The sequence below is a fragment of the Salmo salar genome, chromosome 19 (assembly GCF_965601325.2).
Source record: "Salmo salar chromosome 19, fSalSal1, whole genome shotgun sequence".
Taxonomy (NCBI): Eukaryota; Metazoa; Chordata; class Actinopteri; order Salmoniformes; family Salmonidae; genus Salmo; species Salmo salar.
The window spans coordinates 21,229,979-21,257,771 of NC_138309.1; the positions used below are offsets into that span (position 1 = coordinate 21,229,979).

The 27,793-nt window shown below is 40.8% G+C and overlaps 1 protein-coding gene across 1 annotated transcript in view; it reads right to left on the reverse strand.

Moving 5' to 3' along the window:
* The window catches only part of LOC106578564 (cadherin-18), a 231,088-nt gene that overhangs the window by 142,616 nt on the left and 60,679 nt on the right, over positions 1-27,793 (reverse strand). The window contains exon 3 of the mRNA XM_014157549.3: positions 2,394-2,688. Within this exon, the coding sequence (XP_014013024.1) occupies positions 2,394-2,688 (295 nt within the window). The remainder of the gene's footprint in view (positions 1-2,393; positions 2,689-27,793) is intronic.

Below are 27,793 nucleotides of genomic sequence, written 5' to 3' on the forward strand. Positions count from 1 at the left end.
TGGAAAAGGCCTCTACAGGCCTCATTGGGTTTACAGCGGTCAATATATTTTGGACAGATCCACACTGTAATTCATTATTTTTTTTTTTAACTCAAATACTTCTAGTAAGTCAATTAAAAGTAATTATTACTTTAAATGTTTATGTGGTACTGACTCAAATCTATATGAGACGTCACATCAACAATTGTTTTGAAAGTTACGATAATTTTTTTTTACAAAAATCTTGTAGGTAATGATTGTAGGTAATGCCATCGAAATCACTAAGCAATGTACTTCGAAGCAGTGTGCCGATGCATGTATCTCTTTATCAGAAGTACTTCATTAATGATGTCCAACGCTTCGTTTGATCACATGCTTTTTCAAACCGTGTGTTGCAAAATGTGAGATCCCACTGATTTTGCCGCGGCTCCGGTGCTTTTTTAGATTCCAAGCTGTTTCAAACACCGACCTCTACTGGTCACCGTACTTACAAATATGTGAAGGTAGTGATGGGGAAACCAAGCTTCCTGAAGCACTGAGGTTTTCCAGCATATTGTGTCAAAAATAGGCTTTGATTAACACAGTGTACACTAGTGGCACCTGATGGTCAAAATACTTTAGAGCAGCGAAATTATTGTGTGCAGCGTAGCCTTAGTCTTCTACCAAACCAATACCAAACCAATCAGGTGGTTGTTCAACAAATATAAGATTCGGACTTCATTTATCACGGGCTTCTGATCCCGGCATTGATACACTGCTTTGAAGTACACTGCTTAGTGATTTCAATGCATGTCTCAGAGCTTCAGCATCAAACGTAACGTCACTACTTGCAGCTAGGGTTGCAAAATTCTGGAACATTTCCCAGGTTTTCCAGATATCCAAGTTGAATGATTCCTGGAAATTCTTCAACCAGGAATGTTGCAACCCTACTTGCAGGCCCGATGTGGCCTGTAAACCATAAGTTTCAGGCCCCGGCATTAGGGTAAAGCAAGGTCTCAAAATAGAGCCTTCTGAGATATGTAATGTATTATATAATTATGATGATAAGATTTGCTTAGGAACTTACTTGGTGAAGGCCACAGGACTGAATATGAACAAAGTCAATAACTATGTCTCTGTCACTAACAAACACAGTCATGGGTGATAACTACAATTCACTCAAAAAGGGAATTCACACAGGCAATTTATTTTAGAGGCATGGCTTAGTGAGTCAACATTTTCAAGCTGATACAACTCAAATCTGGACCCCATTTATGGTCACAGTGACTCTATTGGTTTGAGTAATGACTACAAATCACTATAAGTAACTCTACTCAGATATATTACGTGCAACAGGTTTCCTCAAAAGTTTTGAGTCATGACATCACATTGGGTTTACAGTGCAGGTCTATACAGTACACTGACTGAATTGGCAAAGCTGTTCAAGTCCACTGAAGGCCCTGGCCCTATTCGCTAGACCACCCCAGGCCACCACTTTGTCATTTTTCAAAAGCACCTAAGAAGCTCAAAAAGATAACACCAAAATGGGTGAATGTGGACAGAAAGGAGGATAGCGGCTCAAAGAACACTAAAAGTTGCATTGATAGACCAATCATCACCAACTTTGAAAAATCTGACCAAGAGTCTAAAAGATGATAGACGCTTGCCACCAATCTGGGCAAAACACAACACTTTTTGCACCCAAGTCTGATATGTTTCAGCAAAACATTTTAGAGCCATTTGGCTGCCAGGCAGAGAGAAATCCATTGCACTGAAAGTGGAGAAGCTTGCAGAGTCTTGAGGGAGGGTTGACGGAGAGCACTATTGAGTGCTTCATAAAGACCTTCCTTTCCTCACCCGGGGAGGGGGAGAAGGAGAGAGAGAACTAAAAGAAAGAGAACTAAAAGAGAACTAAAAGAAAGAGAAAGAACTAAAAGAAAGAGAATTAACTAAAAGAGAACTAAAAGAAAGAAAGAAAGAAAGAAAGAAAGAAAGAAAGAAAGACTCCACTGCCACACGAAAAGATAGGAAACAACTGAGAACATGGAACATGTTGCATGTTTTTATCATCCTGTTGTTGTACGTGTACAGTATACAACTATGTATGGGCTTTTAACAATGAATTTAGCAGTGGAACAGGGTCAGAGTGGTTTTAATAGTCGGGTTAAAGCTTTTAGAATGTATTAAACACTGAGGTCTTGTGCCAGGTGTTTTCGATTCGCAATCTATTTCTTAAGATTCCAATGATTTAAATATTAACATGCTGTAAATAAGAATGTGAATGTAAGATATGTTATGGGTAAAATGCATTCCTAGATAAAGGACACACTCCAACAAAGCCAAAATGGCCACCACGTCTTTTATCTAGTATTTGCATACTGCAAAGTCAAGGAAACTTATTGGAAGCAGGTAGCAAATTACAGGGCTGTCCTTACCCACTTGAGACATCTCAGGCACAGCAGCTACAAAGGGACCATCTGGAAATTTTGGGGCATTGTCATTGATGTCCTGGACTTTGATGATGAATTCCGACTTTGGTTCCAGGGGCTTTTCGGTGTTGCGGTCGAAGGCTTGTGCATGGAGGACGTAGTGTGCTTTCCTTTCCCGGTCCAGGCTCTCAGTTGCATGAATATCTCCTGTCACCTCGTTGATGATGAATATACTCCCAGCACCTTCCCCACTCAGAATGTACCTTACGGAGCCATCCCCTTTGTCTGAGTTGGAATGAAGCTGTAAGAGAGACCAGAGACAACATATCAGAGCTCTACTACATTGCATAACCATAATTATTAGATAAGTTACCCCTTTAAGTTATAGCAATTTTAAAACTTAAATATTTAATAAGTGCTAAATGCCAGTCCAAAATACTACAAATATGGAGATATTCTGTAGAAAATCATAGGAAGCCTATTTAGTTGTGAGTGGGCTGGTAAGCGAATACATCAGACAAACCTTGAGTCTTAGATTATTCAATGTAACATATTCAAAATGTCATAGACAATGCTTTAGCCTGGGATTTCTAAACATGTGTTTGCCAGTGTTTCCCTGTGCCAGCAGATTGTTTTTACACGTGTACAGATAGGCATGCCTGGGGAAGACGAAAGCGGTGAATGTGTCTTTAGTCCAAATTCCAGTGAGGCAGCCTGGTTGCCTAGTCGTAAATATGTGCTGTTCAGCCAGGATCCACTCTCCTTCTCCCTGTGGCACGTCTCCCTCAACAATGCATTTTGTTTGTATGCTCTTGTCAAGATAATAATTGTACTAGAATGACTGTACAAGTGACAGCGCCGAAGATTGTTATATTTATAAGTGGAGCTCTCTGATGATTATTAGGCTATGTGTGACCATACTATTCTACTGAATCTACGAACTGAAACTATGCTGCTGCAGAACAAATAAAAGGGTTTCTATTTGAAACTTTATTCTAAACTTTTTATTTCCATGCTCCACCTATGTTGGTAAAGAACCTGTGTTATTATAGATTGTTGATATAGTGTTTGGTAATTATCAGAGGACCTCACCTCTATAAGAAAAAAGGTGGCGTAGATTGGCTACTTACTCAGTGCTACACTTACTCAGTGCTACACTTACTAACTCTCAGTAAGAGAGCAAAAAATGTGAGAGAAAACCAAGCAGTTTGTTCAGGCATAATTGATAACTTGAGAATTGCCACTCTCATGCCAATTATTCTGCTCAGAACTTCACAACAAATACTAACAACAAATCTCATATTATTCACCTGCTTAACCAAATCCCAATTACTTGACAGTTTTAGTTAGAACTTAAAAGCAAAAACATAAAATATGTTTGTTTTACAAGGTCAGTTATAGTATTATAGCAAATGAGGGTTAAGTGCCTTGCTCAAGGACACATCAGATTTTTCCACTTTGTAGATTAAGATATTCAAACCTGTGATATTTCGGTTGCTGGCCCAACACCCTAACCACTAGGCTACCTGCCGCCCAACATTACATACTATTCACCTGCTTTACCAAATCAGGACATTATAACTATACAACAAATGCAGTATAACCATCCATACTGTTTTCATTAATTTGAATGAAGATGACAGAACTTTAAAAAAAATATTTAAAGGTACAAAGTAATAAGTAACTCATCATTTTAAAATGTATACAGTGATCTAACAAAGCCTGAAGAGTTCAATCGTCCATTTACATTCTCACCTTCTACATGAATTAATGTGTCAAACATCAAGGGGCTAGCCACAACAGGCAATTTTGACTTCACAGCAATAATGCTTCATGATAGCAGCATCATTTTCCTATTGCATTGCACATGTATCTACCTAACTAGTATTGCGCATATACAGAAGTCCTGAAGCCCAAGGCAAAAAATATATAACAAAATTTGACTCTTGGAACTTGGTATCTCATTTGAATTACTTATTATCTCGTTCAAACGACTTAATTATTATTATTTTTTTAATAAGGTGTCATTTGTTATGCAGTGCCAGTTGTGTTTGTCAGACCGTTGATGCAGCCATTCATTCACTGATTCCATCCATTGATATAATTATTCATTGGCAGTTTTTGATAGGGCTGCGTTTGAATGCAAAAGCATGTGTGGGCCAACATGATCTCACGGTTTTACCAATTTGACTTCAGATTCTGACATGTATCCATGTTTCTCCATACGTAACATTTCAAAGTGTTTTTGACACCCTTGGTTGCTCCTCCTACTCAGCACCTTCCTTCATTAATTCCAGATGCTTAATTTAAAGGGGCAATCAGCAGTTGAAACAATAACAAAGTGCTATGGATGCAAGGAGTGACAATCCATATCAACATTATATACTGAACAAAAATATAAATGCAACATGTAAAGTGTTTGTCCCATGTTTGATGAGCAGAAATAAAAAATCCCAGAAATGTTCGATACCCAAATGTTGTGCACACATTTTTTTATATATCTGTTAGTGAGCATCTCTCCTTTGCCGAGATTATCCATCTACCTGACAGGTGTGGCATATCAAGAAGCTGATTAAACAGCATGATCATTACATAGGTGGTAGGGACAATAAAAGGCCACTCTAAAATGTGCAGTTTTGGCACAGATGTCTCAAGTATTGAGGGAACGTGCAATTGGCATGCTGACTGCAGGAATGTCCACCAGAGCTGTTGTCAGAGAATTTAATGTTCATTTCTGTACCATAAGCCACCTCCAACATTGTTTTAGAGAATTTGGCAGTATGTCCAATCGACCTCACAACCCCTGCCCACGTGTAACCACCCCAGCCCAGGACCTCTACATCCGGCTTCTTCACCTGCAGGATCGTCTGAGACCAGCCACCCGGACAGCTGATTAAACTGTGGGTCTGCACAACCACAGAATTTCTGTACAAACTGTCAGAAACCGTCTCAGTGAAGCTCATCAGGGTGCTCGTCGCCGTCACAAGGGTGTTGACCTGAATGCAGTTCGGAAAATGCTCACCTTTGATGGCCACTGGCACGCTGGACAAGTGTGCTCTTCACGGATGAATCCCGGTTTCAACTGTACTGGACAGTGTACTGGACAGTGTGTATAGTGTCGTGTGGGTGAGCGATTTGCTGATGTCAATGTTGTGAACAGACTGCCCCGTGGTGGTGGGGTTATGGTATGGGCAGGCATAAGCTACGGACAACGAACACAATTGCATTTTATCGATGACAAGTTGAATGCACAGAGATGCCGTGACGAGATCTTGAAGCCCTTTGTCATGCCATTCATCTACCGCCTTCACCTCATGTTTGAGCAAGATAATTCACAGCCCCATGTCGCAAGGATCTGTACACAATTCCTGGAAGTTGAACATTTCCCAGTTCTTCCATGGAACTTCATACTCACCAGATATGTCAACCATTGAGCCTGTTTGGGATGCTCGGGATCGATGTGTATGACAGCGTGTTCCAGTTCCCACCAATATCCAGGAAACATTGAAGAGGAGTGGGACAACATTCCACAGGTCACAATCAACAGCCTGATCAACTCTATGCGAAGGACATGTGTCGCGCTGCATGAGGCAAATTGTGGACACCAGATACTGACTGGTTTTCTGATCCATGCCCCTACCTTTTTTAAAAGGTATCTGTGACCAACAGATAGGTATCTGTATTCCTAGTCATGAATTTATTTAAATTGACTGATTTCCTTTTATGAAGTGTAACTCAGTAAAAAATTTGAAATTGTTGCATGCTGCACTTATTTTTTTGTTCAGTGTTGTTTTAACCATGTTTTGAGGCAAAAATGTTGTTTACATTTACTTTGTTTATAGACATTTGAGTAAAGCAAGATTATATGTTGGGTTCTGATGTGGTATGACAGTTAAGATAAGCTCGTGAGGCATTTATACGTTATATTCTTTAATAATCAATGTGTACATATTATTTTATAAGTCCAAAAAAGTATGTAGCAACTCCAGGTTACCATTTTAAGTGTTAAGGTTTTGGATAGGGTAAAAAAAAAATGTTTACCACTGGGATTGAACATGCAACCTTCGGAAGGATGATGCTGAGCAGTAGGCGCAAACCTTTGGTCAAATAACACTGACAGCATTTGACATTTGGAGCAATGTGGATAAGTGTCAAAATCGGCAGTCAAATTGGTAAAACTGTCTGATATTGTTGGCCCACACATACTCCGGCATTCAAAAGCAGCTCTATCAAAGAACTGTCAATGAATAATCATATCAATGGATGGAATTAGTGGTTTCAAAAGCACAACTGGCGCTGCATAAAAATGAGTCATAATTAAGTCGTTTGAACAGATAATAAGCCATTCAAACGACTAAATAACTTGTTTGGACGACTTAGTATCTCGTTTGAACGACTTATTCTCAATGTGTTTTTCAGAGATCAGTAGGTAAGCGCTTGTGCAAAATAAAAAAGGTGCGTAAACAGTATTTACATGTGTTTTCGCTCCACTAACTACACCACTGAAGGTAGCCATTATGAAGCATATGAGGTAGCCATTACTGAATTTATGAGGTAGCCATTATTGATGAGGTAAACTCCCTCTGAGTGAGCATGTGAGGTAGAGTTCCAGTGAGTAACAGACAAGGAGCACTGCATTAAGTCAGCAAGGCTTGTTGGTGGTGATATACTCTATTTACAAAGAACTCTAGTAGTCCTGCAGGACAGCACCCAAGGGGTGGTTTGGAGTCACGGTCTAGTTGTCAGCTGATTTGCACTGGCAATAACATGCTATTGAATTCCGATCACAATGATTATCTCAATTAGAGAAATACAAAACAGCAGGGGACATAAAATATACTTAATCGCTGGTGTCCTTCTGCATGTCAGGAATTACCCCTCCCCTACACACATCTGACCCGTCTCCCTTCGTTCCCCTCTGTATTTCACAACATTAAGTTGAGCAGTGCGAAAGGTACCGGGTCCAAATCTAATCAAAACTGTGCCTAGCAAATGAATCCCTAATTAAAAAGCTGCTGGCTGATTGCAAGGCTTGCCACTTGATGGGAGCAAACTGTCCTTTCTCTGGTAAACATCAGAGCCTCTAATTAGGTAGGGAGTCAAAGTTCCCATTGAGTTTTTACTCTCCTAATCAGGAATCAGGATTAAGTTAATGACAACCCACCAACCATACAAAAGCACACAATGAAACAGGCTGTTTACACTTCCCATGGGTGATGGAGACTGCAGGAAAGAACCTGGAGTAATAGAGTAATAGTAATATTATAGATTTTAAATGTGCATTATACATGTCAGTGTTATGATCAGGGTGTGTAGTGTTTGGAGAAATCAGGAAGTAGGGAGGAAATAAACAACACCTCACTACAGGAGAAGAAACCACTTACATGTCCGAAGGAGGCACAAGCACATACATTTAATTTAGCCTGCGGTCAGAGTGCTAATTTGGCCATTGACTTATTTGGCAAGAGCTAATATATCACAGTCGCTTAAGAGTGTGTGAGCCACTGAACATATGGTGACTGGTCCCTTTCCAAAGCCAGGAGATAAAAGTGATAACAGGTTACGGGTCATTACCCCAACATCAAACACTATAGGGGAAGACACAGTGTGTTAGGCCACATGGGAACAACAAGACTGACACAGAAGTCATAAAACCAAATCAGATGGGCAATACCGATCAGCATCAAAGGTTGAACCTGTTAGGTAGACCAATCTATGGTGTTACAGACAGCTTCCTTTGGGGCTATGGCTACAACTTCATGTGGAGTGCACTTCTGATACTTGTAATGCATTTGATTCCAGCAGAGTCAGGAAAAGCCTGATTGACATAAAAGCCATAACATCATATTCGATGGCCAATATTGATAGGCTAAACCTACTAGGAAGACCACTCAATGCTCTAAGAGACATAATCCTTTGTAAATGGCTACATCTCTATGCAGTGTGCCTTCTAATGCATTCAATACCAGTACAGTCAGGGATCATTTATTTATAGTTCATTAAAGATGATCACTCAAATGTTCATGACTCCCCGCCTTTTGGATGTAATTAGTGTTAATTTTGTTAATACAGTTCATCAATGGGCCTGTTTGAAAAGAGCTGAACATACATCACCACTGTCTGTGTGTATGGGTGTGTATGTGTGTGCGTGGGAATAATGAAGGCCATATGAAAAACAACTGCAATGTCCTGAGGGGATGGAAAGATGTGTGGGGGACTGCCTGTCAGTTAGTGGTGAGTGTCCACATACAAATAAGTAGAAATCCTCTCTAATACTGAGCTGCTTCCTCCTCTCTCTCCTCAAGGCAGGCAAAACATCACTAGGTGAGTTGTGTCTTGATTGGCCGCTGAGGGAGAGTCAGCTAGTTTTTTCTTTCTTATTTTAACCAACAAGACATGCAGTGCATTTGGAAAGTATTCAGACCCCTTACCTTTTTCCACATTTTGCTATGTTACAGCCTTACTCTAAAATTGATTTAAATATTTTTTTTGTCATGAATCTACACACTACACACTCCATAATGACAAAGTGAAAACAGGTTTTTAGAAATAAGTTATTGAAGTTAGTATTCAGGAGTTTGCTATGAGACTCGAAATTGAGCTCCGGTGCACCCTGTTTCCATTGATCATCCTTGAGATGGTTCTACAACTTGATTGGAATCCACCTGGGGTAAATTCAATTGATTGGACATGATTTGGAAAGGCACACACCTGTCTATATCAGGTCCCATAGTTGACAGTACATGTCAGAGCAAAAACAAAGCCAAGAGGTGGAAGGAATTGTCCGTAGAGCTCTGAGACAGGATTGTGTCAAGGCACAGATCTGAGGAAGGTACCAAATCTGCGTAATTGAAGGACCCCAAGAACACAGTGGCCTCCAGCATTCTTAAATGGAAGAAGTTTGTAACCACCAAGACTCTTCCTAGAGCTGGCCGCCTGGCCAAACCGAGCAATCAGGGGAAAAGGGCCTTGGTCAGGGAGGTGACCAAGAACCCGATGGTTACTCTGACAGAGTTCCAGAGTTCCTCTGTGGAGATGGGAGAAACTTCCAGAAGGACAACCATCTCTGCAGCACTCCACCAATCAGGCCTTTATGGTAGAGTGGCCAGATGGAAGCCACTCCTCAGTAAAAAGCACATCATAGTCCGCTTGGAGTTTGCCAAAAAGGCACCTTAAGGACTCTCAGACCACGAGAAACAAGATTCTCTGGTCTGATGAAACCAAGATTGAACTATTTGGCCTGAATGCCAAGTGTCACGTCTGGAGGAAACCAGGCACCATCCCTACGATGAAGCATGGTAGTGGCAGCATCATGCTCTGGGGATGTTTTTCAGCGGCAGGAACTGGGAGACTAGTCAGGATCGAGGGCATGATGAATGGAGCAAAGTACAGAGAGATCCTTGATAAAAACCTGCTCCAGAGCGCTCAGGACCTCAGACTGTTGCGAAGGTTCACCTTCCAACAGGACAATGACCCTAAGCACACAGCCAAGACAATGCAGGAGTGGCTTCGGGACAAGTCTCTGAACGTCCTTGAGAGGCCCAGCCAGAGCCCGGACTTGAACCCGATCGAACCTCTCTGGAGAGACCTGAAAATAGCTATGCGGCGATGCTCCCCACCCAACCTGACAGAGCTTGAGAGGATCTGCATAGAAGAATGGAAGAAACTCTCCAAATACAGGTGTGCCAAGCTTGTAGCATCAACACTGCCAAAGGTGCTTCAACAAAGTCCTCAGTAAAGGGTTTGAATATTTATGTAAATGTGATATTTCAGTTTTGTATTTGTTATAAATTTGCAAACATTTCTAAGAAACTGTTTTTGCTTTGTCATTACGGGGTATTGATGAGTAAAAAAAACAGTTTAATCAATTTTAGAATAAGGCTGTAACGTAACAAAATGTGGAAAAGGTCAAGGGGTCTGAATACTTTCCGAATGCACTATAAGTTATTTCCAAAATAGCAAACTATTCCATATACAGTACAGTGCTCTTTTATTACAGCTGCTACTGCTACTACTGTTACTGGTACTACTGCTACTGCTACTATAGGGCTCTGGTCAAATGTAGTGCTCTATATTAGTTTATAAGTGAATAGGAAGCCATTTGAAACGTACTGTACTGAAAAGTTGAGCCCTCTCCTCCACTGTGCTACCGAGAGGAGGATGCAGGGATTGTGTTTCTCTCTCTCTCTCTCTCTCTCTCTTCCTCTCTCTATGGTGAGTTCAATAAGGCCTAGCCAAAAGGATGACTGTCTGGCGCATGGCTCGTGGCTGTCTGCAGGGAATGCATTAGGACATTGAGTGTTAAAGGGATCAAAATTGTCAGGGGCAACACAGTCACTGGCAGGAACATTCAGATCACCAGACAAACCCTTTGATAAATGAAGTCTAGATAGATTTAATCACTTGGCCAGTGTGCAGCCTGATAATGGAGGGGTACACAAAGACAAAGCTCTGGACATAATCTTTTTACTTGCTATGACTCTGATATGTTCATGTTCATCTACCTTAGTTTATTGCACTGACTGTAAGTCGCTCTGGATAAGAGCATCTGCTAAATGACCAAAATGTAAATGTTAAAATGAACAGTTGCAAAGTACACTGTAGGGTATTATTCTAATGTGTGCCACCCTCTAACTATTTGTATTTTGATCAAATGTGGCCTTGTTTGGGGGCGGAGCTCATTAAAGTAATACCCAGCAGTGTGCTTTGCAAGTCTTCATTTTTCACATTTACATTTTGGTCATTTAGCAAATGCTCTTATCCAGAGCGACTTAATCAGTGCAATAAGCTAAGGTCAATGAACAAGAACATATCAATTCATTTGTTACAATTACCGTCATATGATTACAGTAATGCACTGTACTGTTTTACGGTAACTTACAGGCAGCCAGTTGCTTATCAGTGATCGTAAAAACAATGTTAAAAAATATTACAGTAACAGTATTGGATACCATAAAATACGGTACGCTAACACGCTGTACCTTTTTTTACGGTAATTATAGACAACTTTCTGACTGTAAGTATCTGTAAAATAACAGGACATTTTTACAGTGTAGTGCACTATATAGGGCATAGGGTGCTATTTGGGACACAGACATACATTAGCATGTACATCTACTTGTTGGGATGTGTGATTATCTCAACTGATTATCTTGTTGTTTGTGTCTGTATGCACACTTGGAGTGTTTGTATTTGACCATTACAATTTATATGCTGTCACCATTGCCAGCTGTGCTATGCCGCAGGAACCAAACAAGTGTTGGTGTCAACTGTCTTGCTAGGAAGCTGCCTAGATTTACCTAAGAGTTAGCATCTCTGAAAACATCTCTGAAAACATAGAAAATGGTGGGGAGTTGGAGAAGTTAAGGATATGTGTCTTTAGGGACGCGCTCTCTGTCTTTCCACAAATAGGCAAGGAGGAGAGGGGAAGCGGTTTGAGAAAAAGGGGTTGGCTCTTCAGCGCCAGGCCTCACATTTGTAATTAGTGAGGAGGGTTTGTTTTTTATTAAATTTCAGCCCTTATTCTTCGCTCAAGAGGACATAATCACTTTTTATGTGGGTGTGCTTGATTATTGCTGCATTTCGTCCGTGCTTCCCCCAATCATATCCTCATAGCACTCTCTTGACAATTGATTTGTCACAGTCTTGGGCACCTTGGTGATGATGGAACACACAGCTAATGACTGTGAATTGGGAGATTGTGATGGGGTCGTGATAAAGATGTGCTGTTTGTCGCTAATGCACATCATCTTCCCTAATGGCTGTCCTCTATTTTGACTTCTACTGCTGCTGGGGGAAATAAAATGAAACCCGGCACTCCATATGCACAAAAAGCTAATTTCTATCAAATGTGGTGCACAAATTTGTTTACATCCCTGTTAGTGAGCATTTATCCTTTGCCAAGATAATCCATCCACATGCCAGGTGTGTCATATCAATAATTAAACAGCATGATAATTACACAGGTGCACCTTGTGCTGGGGACAATAACAAGGCCATAAGCAGGCTCTAACGTCGTTTTAGAGAATTTGCCGGTACTTCCAAATGGCCAAGTGTTAGGTATCATGGGGGCGAGCGGTGTGCTGATGTCAACATTGTCTGTACACAATTCCTGGAAGATGAAAATGTCCCAGTTCTTTCATGGCCTGCATACTCACCAGATATGTCACCCATTAAGCATGTTAGGGATGCTCTGGATCGACATGTACGACAGTGTTCCAGTTCCCGCCAATATCCGCCAATAACGACAAAGTGTTCCAGTTCCCGCCAATATCCAGAAACATCGCACAGCCATTGAAGAGGAGTGTGAAATAATTGCCTAAGAAATAGGTTAAAATACCACAGATTCTCACATGGCTATTGGTACATATATATATATATATACAGTACCAGTCCAAGGTTTGGACACACCTACTCATTCAAGGGTTTTTATTTTTACTATTTTCTACATTGTAAAATTATAGTGAATACATCAAAACTACGAATGAACGAACACATATGGAATCATGTTGTAACCAAAAACGTGTTAAACAAATCAAAATGTATTTTATTTTTGAGATTCTTCAAAGTAGCCACCCTTTGCCTTGATGACAACTTTGCTCACTTTTGGTATTCTCTCAACCAGATTCATGAGGTGGTCACCTGGAATGTATTTGCAATAACAGGTGTGCCTTGTTAAAAGTTAATTTGTGGAATTTCTTTCCTTCTTAATGCGTTTGAGCCAATCAGTTGTGTTGTGACAAGGTAGGGATGGTATAAAGACGATTTAGTATTTAGTAAAAGACCAAGTCCATATTATGGCAAGAAAACCTTAAATAAACAAAGAGAAACAACAGTCCATAATTACTTTAAGACATGAGGTCAGTCAATCCGGAAAATCTTCAAGTGCAGTCTCAAAAACCATCAAGCGATATGATGAAACAGGCTCTCATGAGGACTGCCAAAGAAAAGGAAGACCCAGAGTTACTTCTGCTGCAGAAGAAAAGTTAACTAGAGTTACCAGCCTCAAAAACTGCAGCCCAAATAAATGCTTCACAGAGTCCAAGTAGCAGATACATCTCAACATCAACTATTCTGAGGAGACTGCATGAATCAGGCCTCATGGTGTAATTGCTGCAAATAAACCACTACTAAAGGACACTAAAGTAAGAAGAGACTTGCTTGGGCCAATGGCCATTAGACCGGTGGAAATCTGTCCTTTGGTCTGATAAGTCCAAATGTGCGATTTTTGGTTCCAACCACAGTGTCTTTGTGAGACGCAGAGTAAGTGAACGGATTATCTCTGCATGTGTGTTTCCCACCGTGAAGCATGGAGGAGAAGGTGTGGGGGTGCTTTGCTGGTGACACTGTCTGTAATTTTTTTGAATGCAAGGCACACTTAACCAGCATGGCTACCACAGGATTCTGCAGCGATACGCCATCAAATCTAGTTTGTGCTTAGCGGGACTGTCATTTGTTTTTCAACATGACAATGACCCAACACCTTCAGGCTGTGTAAGAGCTATTTGAACAAGAAGGAGGGTGATGGAGTGCTGCATCAGATGACCTGGCCTTCATCACCCGACCTCAACCCAATTGAGATGGTTTGAGCCAACAAGTGTTCAGCATATGTGGGAACTCCTTCAATACTTATAATAAATAAAATAAAACTTAATACTTCATCCACCTCTGGCCTGCTGGCCCCCCTACCTCTGAGGAAGCACAGTTCCCGCTCAGCCCAGTCAAAACTGTTCACTGCTCTGGCACCCCAATGGTGGAACAAGCTCCCTCACAATGCCAGGACAGCGGAGTAAATCACCACCTTCCGGAGACACCTGAAACCCCACCTCTTTAAGGAATACCTAGGATAGGATAAAGTAATCCCTCTAACCCCCCCCCCCCTTAAAAGATTTAGATGCACTATTGTAAAGTGGTTGTTCCACTGCATATCATAAGGTGAATGCACCAATTTGTAAGTCGCTCTGGATAAGAGCGTCTGCTAAATGACTTAAATGTAAATGTAAAATGTAATACTGTTGGAAAAGTGTTCCAGGTGAAGCTGGTTGAGAGAATGCCAAGAGTGTGCCAAGCTGTCATCTAGGCAAAGGTGTGTGTGTGTGTGTGTATATATATATATATATATATATATATATATATATATATATATATATATATATAACTCAGCAAAAAAAGAAACGTCCTCTCACTGTCAACTGGGTTAATTTCAGTAAAATTAACATGTTATGTTCATACAACTATTTACACAACATTCAACAACTGAAACATAAACTGAACAAGTTCCACAGACATGTGACTAACAGAAATGGAATAAAGTGTCCCTGAACAAAGGGAGGGTCAAAATCAAAAGTATCAGTCAGTATCTGGTGTGGCCACCAGCTGCATTAAGTACTGCAGTGCATCTCCTCCTCATGGACTGCACCAGATTTGCCAGTTCTTGCTGTGAGATGTTACCACACTCTTCCACCAAGGCACCTGCAAGTTCCCGGACATTTCTGGGGGGAATGGCCCTAGCCCTCACCCTCCGATCCAACAGGTCCCAGACATGATCAATGGGATTGAGATCCGGGCTCTTTGCTGGCCATGGCAGAACACTGACATTCCTGTCTTGCAGGAAATCATGCACAGAACGAGCAGTATGGCTGGTGGCATTGTCATGCTGAAGGGTCATGTCGGGATGAGCCTGCAGGAAGGGTACCACATGAGGGAGGAGGATGTCTTCCCTTGTAACGCACATCATTGAGATTGCCTGCAATGATGACAAGCTAGGTCCAATGATGCTGTGACACACTGCCCCAGACCATGATGGACCCTTCACCTCCAAATCGATCCAGCTCCAAAGGGCCTCGGTGTAACGCTCATTCCTTTGACGATAAATGTGAATCCGACCATCACCCCTGGTGAGACAAAACCGCGACTTGTCAGTGAAGAGTACTTTTTGCCAATCCTGTCTGGTCCAGCGACGGTGGGTTTGTGCCCATAGGGGACGTTGTTGCCGGTGACGTCTGATGAGAACCTGCCTTACAACAGGCCTACAAGCCCTCAGTCCAGCCTCTCTCAGCCTATTGTGGACAGTCTGAGCACCGATGGAAGGATTCTGCATTCCTGGTGTAACTTTGGCAGTTGTTGTTGCCATCCTGTACCTGTCCCGCAGGTGTGATGTTCAGATGTACCGATCCTGTGCAGGTGTTGTTACACGTGGTCTGCCACTGTGAGGATGAATAGCTGTCTGTCCTGTCTCCCTGTAGCTCTGTCTTTGGCGTCTCACAGTACGGAAATTGCAATGTATTGCCCTTGCCACATCTGTAGTCCGCATGCCTTCTTGCAGCATGCCTAATGCACGTTCACGCAGATGAGCAGGGACCATGGGCATCTTTATTTTGGTGTTTTTCAGAGTCAGTAGAAAGGCCTCTAAAATGTACCTAAGTTTTCATAATTGTGACCTTAATTGCCTACCGTCTGTAAGCTGTTAGTGTGTTAATGAACGTTCCACAGCTGCATGTTCATTAATTGTTTATGGTTCATTGAACAAGCATGGGAAACAGTGTTTAAACCCTTTTCAATGAATATCTGTGAAATTATTTGGATATTTACAAATTACCTTTGAAAGACAGGGTCCTAAAAAAGAGATGTTTCTTTTTTTGCTGAGTTTATATACAGTTGAAGTCGGGAAAATGTACATACAATTAGGTTGGAGTCATTAAAACTAGTTGTTCAACCACTCCACAAATGTCTTGTTAACAAACTGTAATTTTGGCAAGTCAGTTAGGACATCTACTTTGTACATGACACAAGTAATTTTTCCAAGAATTGTTTACAGGCAGATTATTTCACTTATAATTCACTGTATCACAATTAGTGGGTCAGATGAGACTAAAATGTACCTTTTTGGTCATCAAGGAAAGCGCTATGTCTGGCACAAACCCAACACCTCTCATCACCCCGAGACACCATCCCCTGATGATTTTTATCAGCAGGGACTGGAAAACTGGTCAGAATTTAAGGAATGATGGATGGAGCTAAATACAGGGAAAATCTTGAGGGAAACCTGTTTCAGTCTTCCAGAGATTTGAGACTGGGACAGAGGTTGACCTTACAGCAGGACGATGACCCTAAGCAACACTCGAGTGGTTTATGGGGAAACATTTAAATGTCTTGGAATGGCCTAGTCAAAGCCCAGACCTCAATCCAATTGAGAATCTGTGGTATGACTTAAAGGTTACTGTACACCAGCAGGAACCCATCTAACTTGAAGGAGCTGGAGCAGTTTCGCCTTGAAGAATGGGAAAAAATCCCAGTGGCTAGATGTGCCAAGCTTATAGAGACATATCCCAAGAGACTTGCAGCTGTAATTGCTGCAAAAGGTGGCTCTACAAATTATTGACTTTGGAGGGGTGAACAGTTATGCATTCTCAAGTTTTCAGTTTTTTTTGTCTTGTTTGTTTCACAAAAAAAACATTTTGCATCTTCAAAGTGGTAAGCATTTTGTGTAAATCAAATGATACAAAGCCCCCCCAAAATCGATTTTAATTCCAGGTTGTAAGGCAACAAAATAGGAAAGATCCAAGGTGGGGGGTGAATACTTTACGCAAGGCACTGTATATCTTCAAGGCACAGTACACTGGCTTGCAAAGTGATATGCAATTCCTATTAGAATCCAGCCAGAGAGGCTACCCAAAACTAGGCATTTTCATCCACCTACATAGTGGATTAAACACATAAGTAAAAAAGAAGACAACCTAAACCATTTAAATTGCAACAACAATTTCAGTAACGGTTGCAATAACTCAAACTGACTAGATCATTTTCGAAAAATGAATCTTATTTATTTGTGTGTAGCAAGATTAATCAAACAATGTACAGGCAAAAAACACAGATGATAAAAAATATCCTAAAAATAAAAATCTACCTGCAGTGGAGCATGGTGAGAAATATAATAACTATGGGTATGGTTTTGATGAGACGTTTCACTCTCCACAGATTAAAACTGACACGACCACACTCACACACTTAAAAAGGTTCCAAACAGTTATTCTGATTCCAATGTAAAATTGAGTGAGTAAAACATCACTGGTAAAAAAAAAAATGTCCCGTACATTTTTATATACAGTACCAGTCAAGTTTGGACACATCTACTCAGTCAAGAGTTTTTCTTTATTTTTTCTATTTTCTACATTGTGGAATAATAGTGAAGACATCAAAACTATAAAAGAACACATATGGATGGACTCATGTAGTAACCAAAAAAGTGTTAAATAAATAAACAAATATTTAAATAGATGGCATCATGAGAAGGAAAATGATGTGGATATATTGAAGCAACATCTCAAGACATCAGTCAGGAAGTTAAAGCTTGGTCGCAAATGGGTCTTCCAAATGGACAATAACCCCAAGCATACTTCCAAATTTGTGGCAAAATGGCTTAAGGACAACAAAGTCAAGGTATTGGAGTGACCATCACAAAGCCCTGACCTCAATCCTATAGAGAATTTGTGGGCAGAACTGAAAAAGCGTGTGCGAGCAAGGAGGCCTACAAACCTGACTCAGTTACTCCAGCTCTGTCAGGAAGAATGGGCCAAAATTCACCCAATAATAGTAGAGACGTTTAAGGGTAGCCTTCCACAAGCTTCCCACAATAAGTTTTGTGGGAAGCTTGTGGAAGGCTACCCTTAAACGTTTGACCCAAGTTAAACAATTTAAAGGCAATGCTACCAAATACTAATTGAGTGTATGTAAACTTCTGACCCACTGGGAATGTGAAGAAAGAAACAAAAGCTGAAATAAATCATTCTCTCTACTATTATTTCACATTCTTAAAATAAAGTGGTGATCCTAACTGACCTAAGACACAGCATTTTTACTAGGATTAAATGTCAGGAAACTGAGTTTAATTCTATTTGGCTAAGGCGTATGTAAACTTCCGACTTCAACTGTTCACACTGCCATTCAAAAGTTTGGGGTCACTTTGAAATATCTTTGTTTTTGAAAGAAAAGCACATTTGTTATCCATTAAAATAACATCAAATTGATCAGAAACACAGTGTTGACATTGATAATGTTGTAAATGACTATTGTAGCTGGAAACGGCTGATATTTAATGGAATATCTACATAGGCGTACATAGACCCATTATCAGCAACCATCACTCCTGTGTTCCAATGGCACGTTGTGTTAGCTAATCCAAGTTTATCATTTTAAAAGGCTAATTGATCATTAGAAATGCTTTTGAAATTTCTAAGTGACATTTCTAAGTGACTGCAAACTTTTGAATGGTAGTATATATATATATATAAGGGTGTGTATAGACAGTATGGACAGTATATTAATAGAAAAGGTGTGTACAGTTATATAGAATGTGCCATGACTAGAATACAGTACATACATATAAAGTTGTTAAACAGTATGTAAACATTATTAAAGTTACTTATGTTCAATGACTATGTACAGTATGTAAGGAAAGCATTTCAGGGCAGAGTTCTGCGCGGAGGCCGGCTAGTGGTGAATGTTTAACAGTCTGATGGCCTGGATATAGAAGCTGTTTATCAGTCTCTCGCTACCAGCTCTCTGTCCCAGCTGGGTGAACAGGCCATGGCTCGGGTGGTTGAGGTTCTTATTGATCTTCTTGGCCTTCCTGTGACTCTGGGGGCTGTAGACATACTGGAGGGCAGGCAGTTTTTGTATTTTTTAAGGATCCACATTAGCTGCTGTCACTCTTCCTGGGGTCCAGCAACATTAAGGCAGCTATACAAAATGATAAATATTATATGACATTACAATTCATAACACTTTTCCCAACACATTAAGTGTGTGCCCTCAGGCCATAGTCTACTACCACATACACTGTATCTACAATTCAAAATCCATGTGTACGTGTGTGTAGAGTGCGTGTCTTATCATGTGTACAGTGGGGGGAAAAAAGTATTTGATCCCCTGCTGATTTTGTACGTTTGCCCAGTGACAAAGAAAGGATCAGTCTATAATTTTAATGGTATGTTTATTTGAACAGTGAGAGATAGAATAACAACAAAAATATCCAGAAAAACGCATGTCAAAAATGTTATGAATTGATTTGCATTTTAATGAGGGAAATAAGTATTTGACCCCCTCTCAATCAGAAAGATTTCTGGCTCCCAGGTGTCTTTTATACAGGTAACGAGCTGAGATTAGGAGCATACTCTTAAAGGGAGTGCTCCTAACCACAGCTTGTTACCTGTAAAAAAGACACCTGTCCACAGAAGCAATCAATCAATCAGATTCCAAACTCTCCACCATGGCCAAGACCAAAGAGCTCTCCAAGGATGTCAGGGACAAGATTGTAGACCTACACAAGGCTGGAATGGGCAACAAGACCATCGCCAAGCAGCTTGGTGAGAAGGTGACAACATTTGGTGCGATTATTCGCAAATGGAAGAAACACAAAAGAACTGTCAATATCCCTCGGCCTGGGGATCCATGCAAGATCTCACCTCGTGGAGTTGCAATGATCATGAGAACGGTGAGGAATCAGCCCAGAACTACACGGCAGGATCTTGTCAATGATCTCAAGGCAGCTGGGACCATAGTCACCAAGAAAACAATTGGTAACACACTACACCGTGAAGGACTGAAATCCTGCAGTGCCCGCAAGGTCCCCCTGCTCAAGAATACATATACATGCCCGTCTGAAGTTTGCCAATGAACATCTGAATGACTCAGAGGACAACTGGTGAAAGTGTTGTGGTCAGATGAGACCAAAATGGAGCTCTTTGACATCAACTCAACTCGCCGTGTTTGGAGGAGGAGGAATGCTGCCTATGACCCCAAGAACACCATCCCCACCGTCAAACATGGAGGTGGAAACATTATGCTTTGGGGGTGTTTTTCTGCTAAGGGGACAGGACAACTTCACCGCATCAAGGGGACGATGGACGGGGCCATGTACCGTCAAATCTTGAGTGAGAACCTCCTTCCCTCAGCCAGGGCATTGAAAATGGGTCGTGGATGGGTATTCCAGTATGACAATGACCCAAAACACACGGCCAAGGCAAAAAAGGAGTGGCTCAAGAAGAAGCACATTAAGGTCCTGGAGTGGCCCAGCCAGTCTCCAAACCTTAATCCCATAGACAATCTGTGGAGGGAGCTGAAGATTCGAGTTGCCAAACGTCAGCCTCGAAACCTTAATGACTTGGAGAAGATCTGCAAAGAGGAGTGGGACAAAATCCCTCCTGAGATGTGTGCAAACCTGGTGGCCAACTACAAGAAACGTCTGACCTCTGTGATTGCCAACAAGGGTTTTGCCACCAAGTACTAAGTCATGTTTTGCAGAGGGGTCAAATACTTATTTCCCTCATTAAAATGCAAATCATTTTATAACATTTTTGCCATGCGATTTTTTTTGTTGTTATTCTGTCTCTCACTGTTCAAATAAACCTACTATTAAAATTATAGACTGATCATTTCTTTAAGTGGGCAAACGTACAAAATCAGCAGGGATCAAATACTTTTCCCCCCACTGTATATGTAAGCGTTTGTCTGTGCCTGAGTGTGTGTCTTCCCAGTCCTCACTGTTCCATAAGGTGTTTTTTTTAATCTGTTTTTTAAATCTAATTTTACTGCTTGCATCAGTTACTTGAAGTGGAATAGAGTTCCATGTAGTCATGGATCTATGTAGTCTGTTCTGGACTTTGGGATTGTGAAGAGACCTCTGGTGGCATGTCTTGTGGGGTATGCATGGGTGTCCAAGTGCTAGTAGTTTAAACAGACAGCTCGGTGCATTCAGCATGTCAATACTTCTTACAAAAACAAGCAGTGATGAAGTCAATTTCTCCTCTACTTTGAGCCATGAGAGATTGGCATGCATATTATGAATGTTAGCACTCCGTGTACATTTAAGGGCCAGCCGTGCTGCCCTTTTCTCAGCCAATTGTAATTGTAATCTCTCTTAGGAAAGTGTACACCCGATGAGGCGTTGGACTGACCGCACCACCCTCTGTTGAGCCCTGCTGTTGCGGATGGTGCAAATTCCATACCAGGCAGTGATACAGCCTGACAGGATGCTCTCAATGGTGCATCTGTAGAATTTCACAAGGGGCTTAGGGGACAAGCCAAATTTCTTCAGGCTCCTGAGGTTGAAGAGGCGCTGTTGAGCTTTTTTCAACACGCTGTCTGTGTGAAGGGACCATTTCAGGTCGTCATTCCTGTGCACGATGAGGAACTTGAAGCTTTTGACCGTCTCCACTTCGGCTCCTTTGTTTTGTTGACATTGAGGGAAGAGGTTATTCCTGGCACCACTCAGCCAGGACTCTCACCTCCTCCCTGTTGGCTGTCTCGTCATTGAAGGTAATCAGGCCTACCAGTGTTGTGTGGCCAGCAAACTTGAGTTGGAGACATGCGTGGCCACACAGTCATGAGTGAAAAGGGAGTACAGGAGGGGGCAGAGCACGCACCCCTGTGAGGCCCCCGTTTCGAGGATCAGCGAGGCAGAGGTGTTGTTGCCTACCTTCACCATTTTGGGTCGGCCCGTCAGGAAGTCCAGGACCCAGTTGCACAGGGAGGGGTTCAGACCCAGGGCCCTGAGCTTAGTGATGAGCTAGGAGGGCACTATGGTGTTGAATGCTTAAGAGCATCTGCTAAATGTCGGAAATGTATAGGGCAGCACAATTGCGATTGATTCCTCTGTGGATCTGTTTGGGCGGTATGTGAATTGTAGTGTGTTGGGGTTCGTTTCCTTGTTCCTTGTCAATCATTGGCTCATTGGTGAAATTAGCATTATGACAATATCTTTAATTAAATCATTCAAAACCTTTATTATTGCATTTGCAGACAGAAGTTGACACCAAGAACATAGCACTCATGTTCCCGAATAAGTTCTGCATCAAAGAAAAGGTTCCAAGTTATTTTATCAAACCCGAAGTCCAGCCCTAGTGATGTCACTGCCTACGTCATTATCTTTTACTCATGAGGCCAAAACCATGCCTACTCAACACTAAAATTCTTGTTTATATAGCTATCTAAAAGCTTAGCAGTAAATGTCGAAGTTGATTTATAGTGGAATGTTTGACTAATCTCTTCTCTTACACTCCCCTGCAGAGTTCTGTCTTCACAGTCACACATTTCTCAGAGAGGTCTCTTTATAAGAGGCAAAGAGACCAGAAAACAACTGTGGAACAATACTAAACCTCTATAATGAAAATATTTTGTGTAGTCTAGGACCCTATAAATGTAAGGAGGGCGGGGTCTTATAATATAAGGAGGGCGGGGTCTTATAACCCCTCCCCTTCTATTAATACAACATAAGCATAATCAATTATTATAATACATCAAACATTTGGTACAGCCCCTATCATGACCCGTAGGTGAACCCCCTTCAAGTGGGTCTAGGTTGTCGGGTAAGGTTGTGGTGATATGGTCCCTAACTAGCCTCTCAAAGCACTTCATGATGACAGAAGTGAGTGCTACGTGGCAATAGTAATTTAGTTCAGTTACCTTCGCTTTCTTGGGTACAGGAACAATGGTGGAGATCTTGAAGCGAGTGGGGACAAAAGACTGGGATACAAGAGATAACAGTTCTGTTTCTGTTTTGTAGGCTATTCATTTTGAAATAATCTTGCATAAATTTGATAGGATCCTGACAATTTGCAGGCAGACAAATAAATGTGTTTTCGATTATTATTTCCAGTCAATGTCGGAGCCTAAACTATAGCCTATCATATTTAGGAAGTTAATTTCCATGGAAAGACTGCACATGCTTCTCCACCCATGCATGTAGCCTACAGGCTATTTAATTGACTCCACGCATAGGCACATTTGATCTCACATGCTCAACACAAGAGAGCAGAGGTAGTCCACTGAACTTAAAGCAGAATTATCCTACTAGAGTTTGTGAATGGTGCGACAGGTGCTTTTAAAACCCATTACAGTCCTGTCTTAGCAAGGGGTTCGGGGGGGGGGTTTTAACTAAGCTATATGGAATTGTTTAAGGTCATATCAAGGATCATTTATCTATTTGATTTATACTTTTAAGACCCCTTAAAGTATATATTTTTTCATTAATATATATAAAAAATTATTAACTAAAATGTGGCCTTACTGTTATTTGCCCATACAAACGCACTGAATAATAGATTCACTACATGGAACAAAAGATAGTTCCCCCAAAAAAAAATCTGAAGGAAGTTTGTTCTGAAGTAACTGTCCTATATATGAAAGATCTAGATTTTTTAACATGTATTGAACCCCTTATTTTTGTCACTAAACAGTCTCCATATATACTGTACTTCCATTCATTTTTCAACTGGTACCAGGGAACATTCAGACATTATTGTGGGGCGTCCTAGAGCAAAACAGAGAACACCATCGTGTCCGTGAGAGTCTCATAGTAGTTTGTAGATGCATCCAGTGCAAAACTCCAGATATCTCTCTCTTAAACTGACAGATTTTTATGGGGATGTATTTATTATGCTGGACAAAAATTGTGTACTATATGGGGAATAGAGTGCTCTTTGGGATGCAAACAGATTGTTCTAGAAGGTTCCTGATCTGACCTGAACATAGACGGGACAGGAGCCCCAGACTGACTGGAGGTGCACTGAAAGGCTGAGAAAAATCAATACACACGTATGGATGCATGACACACACACACACACACGCAGGTGGTGTTTCAGGGATCTGGGAAGTGGTTTACACTTGTGAGTGCACATAACCTAACTGTAACTGGGTTTAGAGTTTTGTAAAAACCAACTCTTGGAGGATTGTTTTTTTTCTGTATTACAAATGGTGAATGACGCGAGCTGTGACAGTGTATTTTATTCTGTTCTAAATTACCACTCAATGGGTAATGAGCATTCAGAACCCAGCAAGAGCTCAGCTCAGCTCCTTTGCAAAGCATGGGCGCAAAAAAGCAATTTAACTAAAACCCTTGCTTCACTTTTTTCCACTGTAGCATTAAATATAAGACAGTTGCCTGATTCTGTCACAGCACAAACCATTTATAGCGGTATGAATAAAACATTTAGGCACCTTTTCTTAGAGGTTGGCATTTTGCTCTACAAATGAAAGGTCCCGAACAGTCATTCTGATTCCCTTGTAAAACAGACTTTTGACGGACTAAACTATCACCCATAATTTTTGTTTTGGATAGTAATGCTCAAAATTTGTTTTTTCATCGCTAGCTACCTGGAAGTTTGAAAAGACAGGCTGAGTGGGCTGGGAGTTTATATTCATGAGCTCACATTGACTGACTGCTCTTTAAAATGCCTATGTCAAGCAACTTAGATGCAGTGTTGCAGTAAAATCATCTTGACCCAATTTGGTGATACACAAACCAACTCAAATGACATTGAAATTGCATCAATGATGTCCCAAAAAAATTCATAGTTCTCCCGTTTGGCATGTCGTTGATGATGCGGTTCCGAGCAGCACTGACGGATGTGTTGACTTGACAACTAACTGCGAGCCATTAACTAGCTAACACCAGACGCAGATAAAAGTGGAAACATATACTGTACGTGTCTTTGCCATAGATGAATAGGGTAAACTTTTAATTATATTTTCAGACACCCTACAGTACAGTTTTGGCACCTGTAGAGCAGCTATTTGGCTACATAAACCACACCCTTCTGCAAACACACCTTCTCCAATGTTGGTTACAAGGTGATACTTATTCAAATTAGGTAAGAGAATATCATGTTACCATTGGTGTATTAAAATGAGAGCGTTAGGGTGATCTCACCCTATCCCTTAATAATCTTGTCTCCTTAATCCAAGTGTTTGACACAGAGGGGACCATCATACTTTGATCTGGTTTCATGCAAGTTCATGAAAAAGAAATATTTGGACTGTTCATTACCTTTACGGCTGTAATATGTAACTTTTTAGGCCACCCAACCAAATTCACATAGAAATATTTCTTATAGATATGTAATTCTCATTCTCATTCTCCAGTCTTCATTGAAAGCAAGTCTAAGAAGCGGAGGATCTGTTCTATGTGCGCTATTTCTATGCTTCCTGTTATTTAAGTTTAGTTTTGCAACTTTTAAATTCGGTTTGGTACACCAGCTACACTATACTTGCTTGTCTTGTCACATAAACTGAAATAAGGCGGAGCGATTTCTGCATAGTGCATCTTTAAATACATGCCTCCTGAAAGTAACCTGAATAAAAACCCAACTGATGGTTAAATGAACCCATATCAGTTCAAAGGCGTGGCCTATTGGTGGCGTGGCTTTCGGATAGTTATTTCTGGCTAACCATGAGAGTAAATGTCATTCATGTTCATCATTGAGTTTGTACACTGCAAATAAAATGTAAAGTCAATAGTTTTGCACATTGCTTTACAATTGCTTTACCATCTTCCTTTTTTTTTTGCACATTGCTTTACAATCTTCCCTTTTGTGCTGTTATCTGTGCCAAATAATGTTTGTACTGTGTTGTGATGCTGCCATGCTGTGTTTTAATGTGTTTCTGCATTGCTATGTTGTTGTCTTAGGTCTCTCTTTATGTAGTGTTGTTTCTCTTGTCGTGACACGTGTTGTGTCCTATATTTTCATTCAATTTATTTTAATTCCCAACCCCTGTCCCCGCAGGAGGCCATCATTATAAATAAGAATTTGATCTTAACTGACTTGCCTAGTAAAATAAATAAAACATTACATAGTTCTATATGCATTTTATGACATTTGAATATTATTTAAGTGGTAACTATTGCAAAATGCATAGGCACTTAGGGACCTCATACTCCTATGTAAACTTTATTAATTGTCCAACATCAGTACCCAACATGTGTGAACAATAGAACGGAACAGGTTAACCGGAATGACATTTACTCTCACGGGTGGCCAAAACTAACTAGCGGAAAGCCTCACCCCTACTAAGCCATGCCTACAGTCTTCTGATCTGACCTGGTGGTTCATAGCTCAATAACCCAGCATCAACAACCCAATTTAAAGAAAACAATGGGTCGTATGTGACCCAACTGGATGGGTGAAAATAACCCAACATGTGTTCTGCCTAATACTTACGCAAATTGGGTTGTTTTAATCCAGCATTTTTTGGGGTGTTGAGAGAGTAGGGGCATATGGGCGTGGAAATGCAATTGAAGACTTGTTTTAGAATGGGCATTGTCATACAGCAGAATAGCATACTACTAATAGCTAGTGTCACAACATCAGGGCACCGTGTGGCTTTTCCTGAGTGACATGAACACATCCAAACCTCCCACTGGGCCTGTGGGTGTCTTCCTGTCTACGTCTCAAATAGCACACTATTTGTTATATAGTTCACTATATAAGAAAATGGCATCATTTGAGATGCAGCCGCCCCTCTCTACCGTACATATCTGCACAAGGCCTGTCCCCTACCTTGTATTTCTCTCTCTCTCACTTACACAGACCTGTGATTTCCCAAATGCATGGGTCCACAGAGAAGTGTCACTGGGGATTATACTACACACCACAAGTGGATTAGGGACACAATTTGACAGACTGGCTTCCACACTCACTCATTCAAATTCTGAAGTAATTCTGTAATGTGTGCATAGATGGATCCCACTACCACTACCACCCAAGCCATAGGCTGTTCACTCTGCTACCGTCTGGCAATTGGTACTGGAGCATTGGCTCTTGAACCAACAGGCTCCGAGACAGCTTGTACCCCCAAGCTAGAACACTGGTAAACAGTCATAAGACTGCTAAATAGTTAATTAAATGGTAACCTGGACTATCTGCATTGACCCTATCTTGCACTGACTCTATGCACACCTCTTACGGAAAAACCACATGTGAAATTTCCATGTGGTTTCGGAACACTTCACATGTGATAAATCACATAAAGATTCACAGGTGATGCCCTGCAAACAAAAATCTCTTGTAAGGATGTCCCCGGAATGTCAAGAAGTTGCAGTCTTTTCAAATATTTGACATACATGATCACATTTTGTATGTTTATTTATACAGTAATTATTAATATTATTCATTATTATGTCCTCATCTTTGATTTGAACTCGCAACCTCTTGGTTCACAGCATTCTGAGCTTCCTGCTATGCCACCATGGCTGTGTAAATAACTGATTTTACTTTGAAGTCCAAAGTGTAGGAATGGCACAATCCAAGTAAATCTCAGCTATGTTAAAAATACTCTCAAGAGAAAACATTATATTTATCATAGTGATTCAGGTGTAACATTAAAACAAAATAATATGCCCCACAAACATTAAACAACTATACAGTAAGCACTCAAATTGCTGAAATAGTCAATTAAATCAATGATGAGAGAATAGTCAGATTAACTGATAACTAAAACAGCAGTGCAGATGGCACACTTTAGCTAAATTCAGAGATCTGTAAGGGACTTATTCATATTAAAACCACCAAACTATTTTATTACTTCCCTTACAGAAAAGTGAAATCACATTTTCCCATGTGAAATAGATGTTT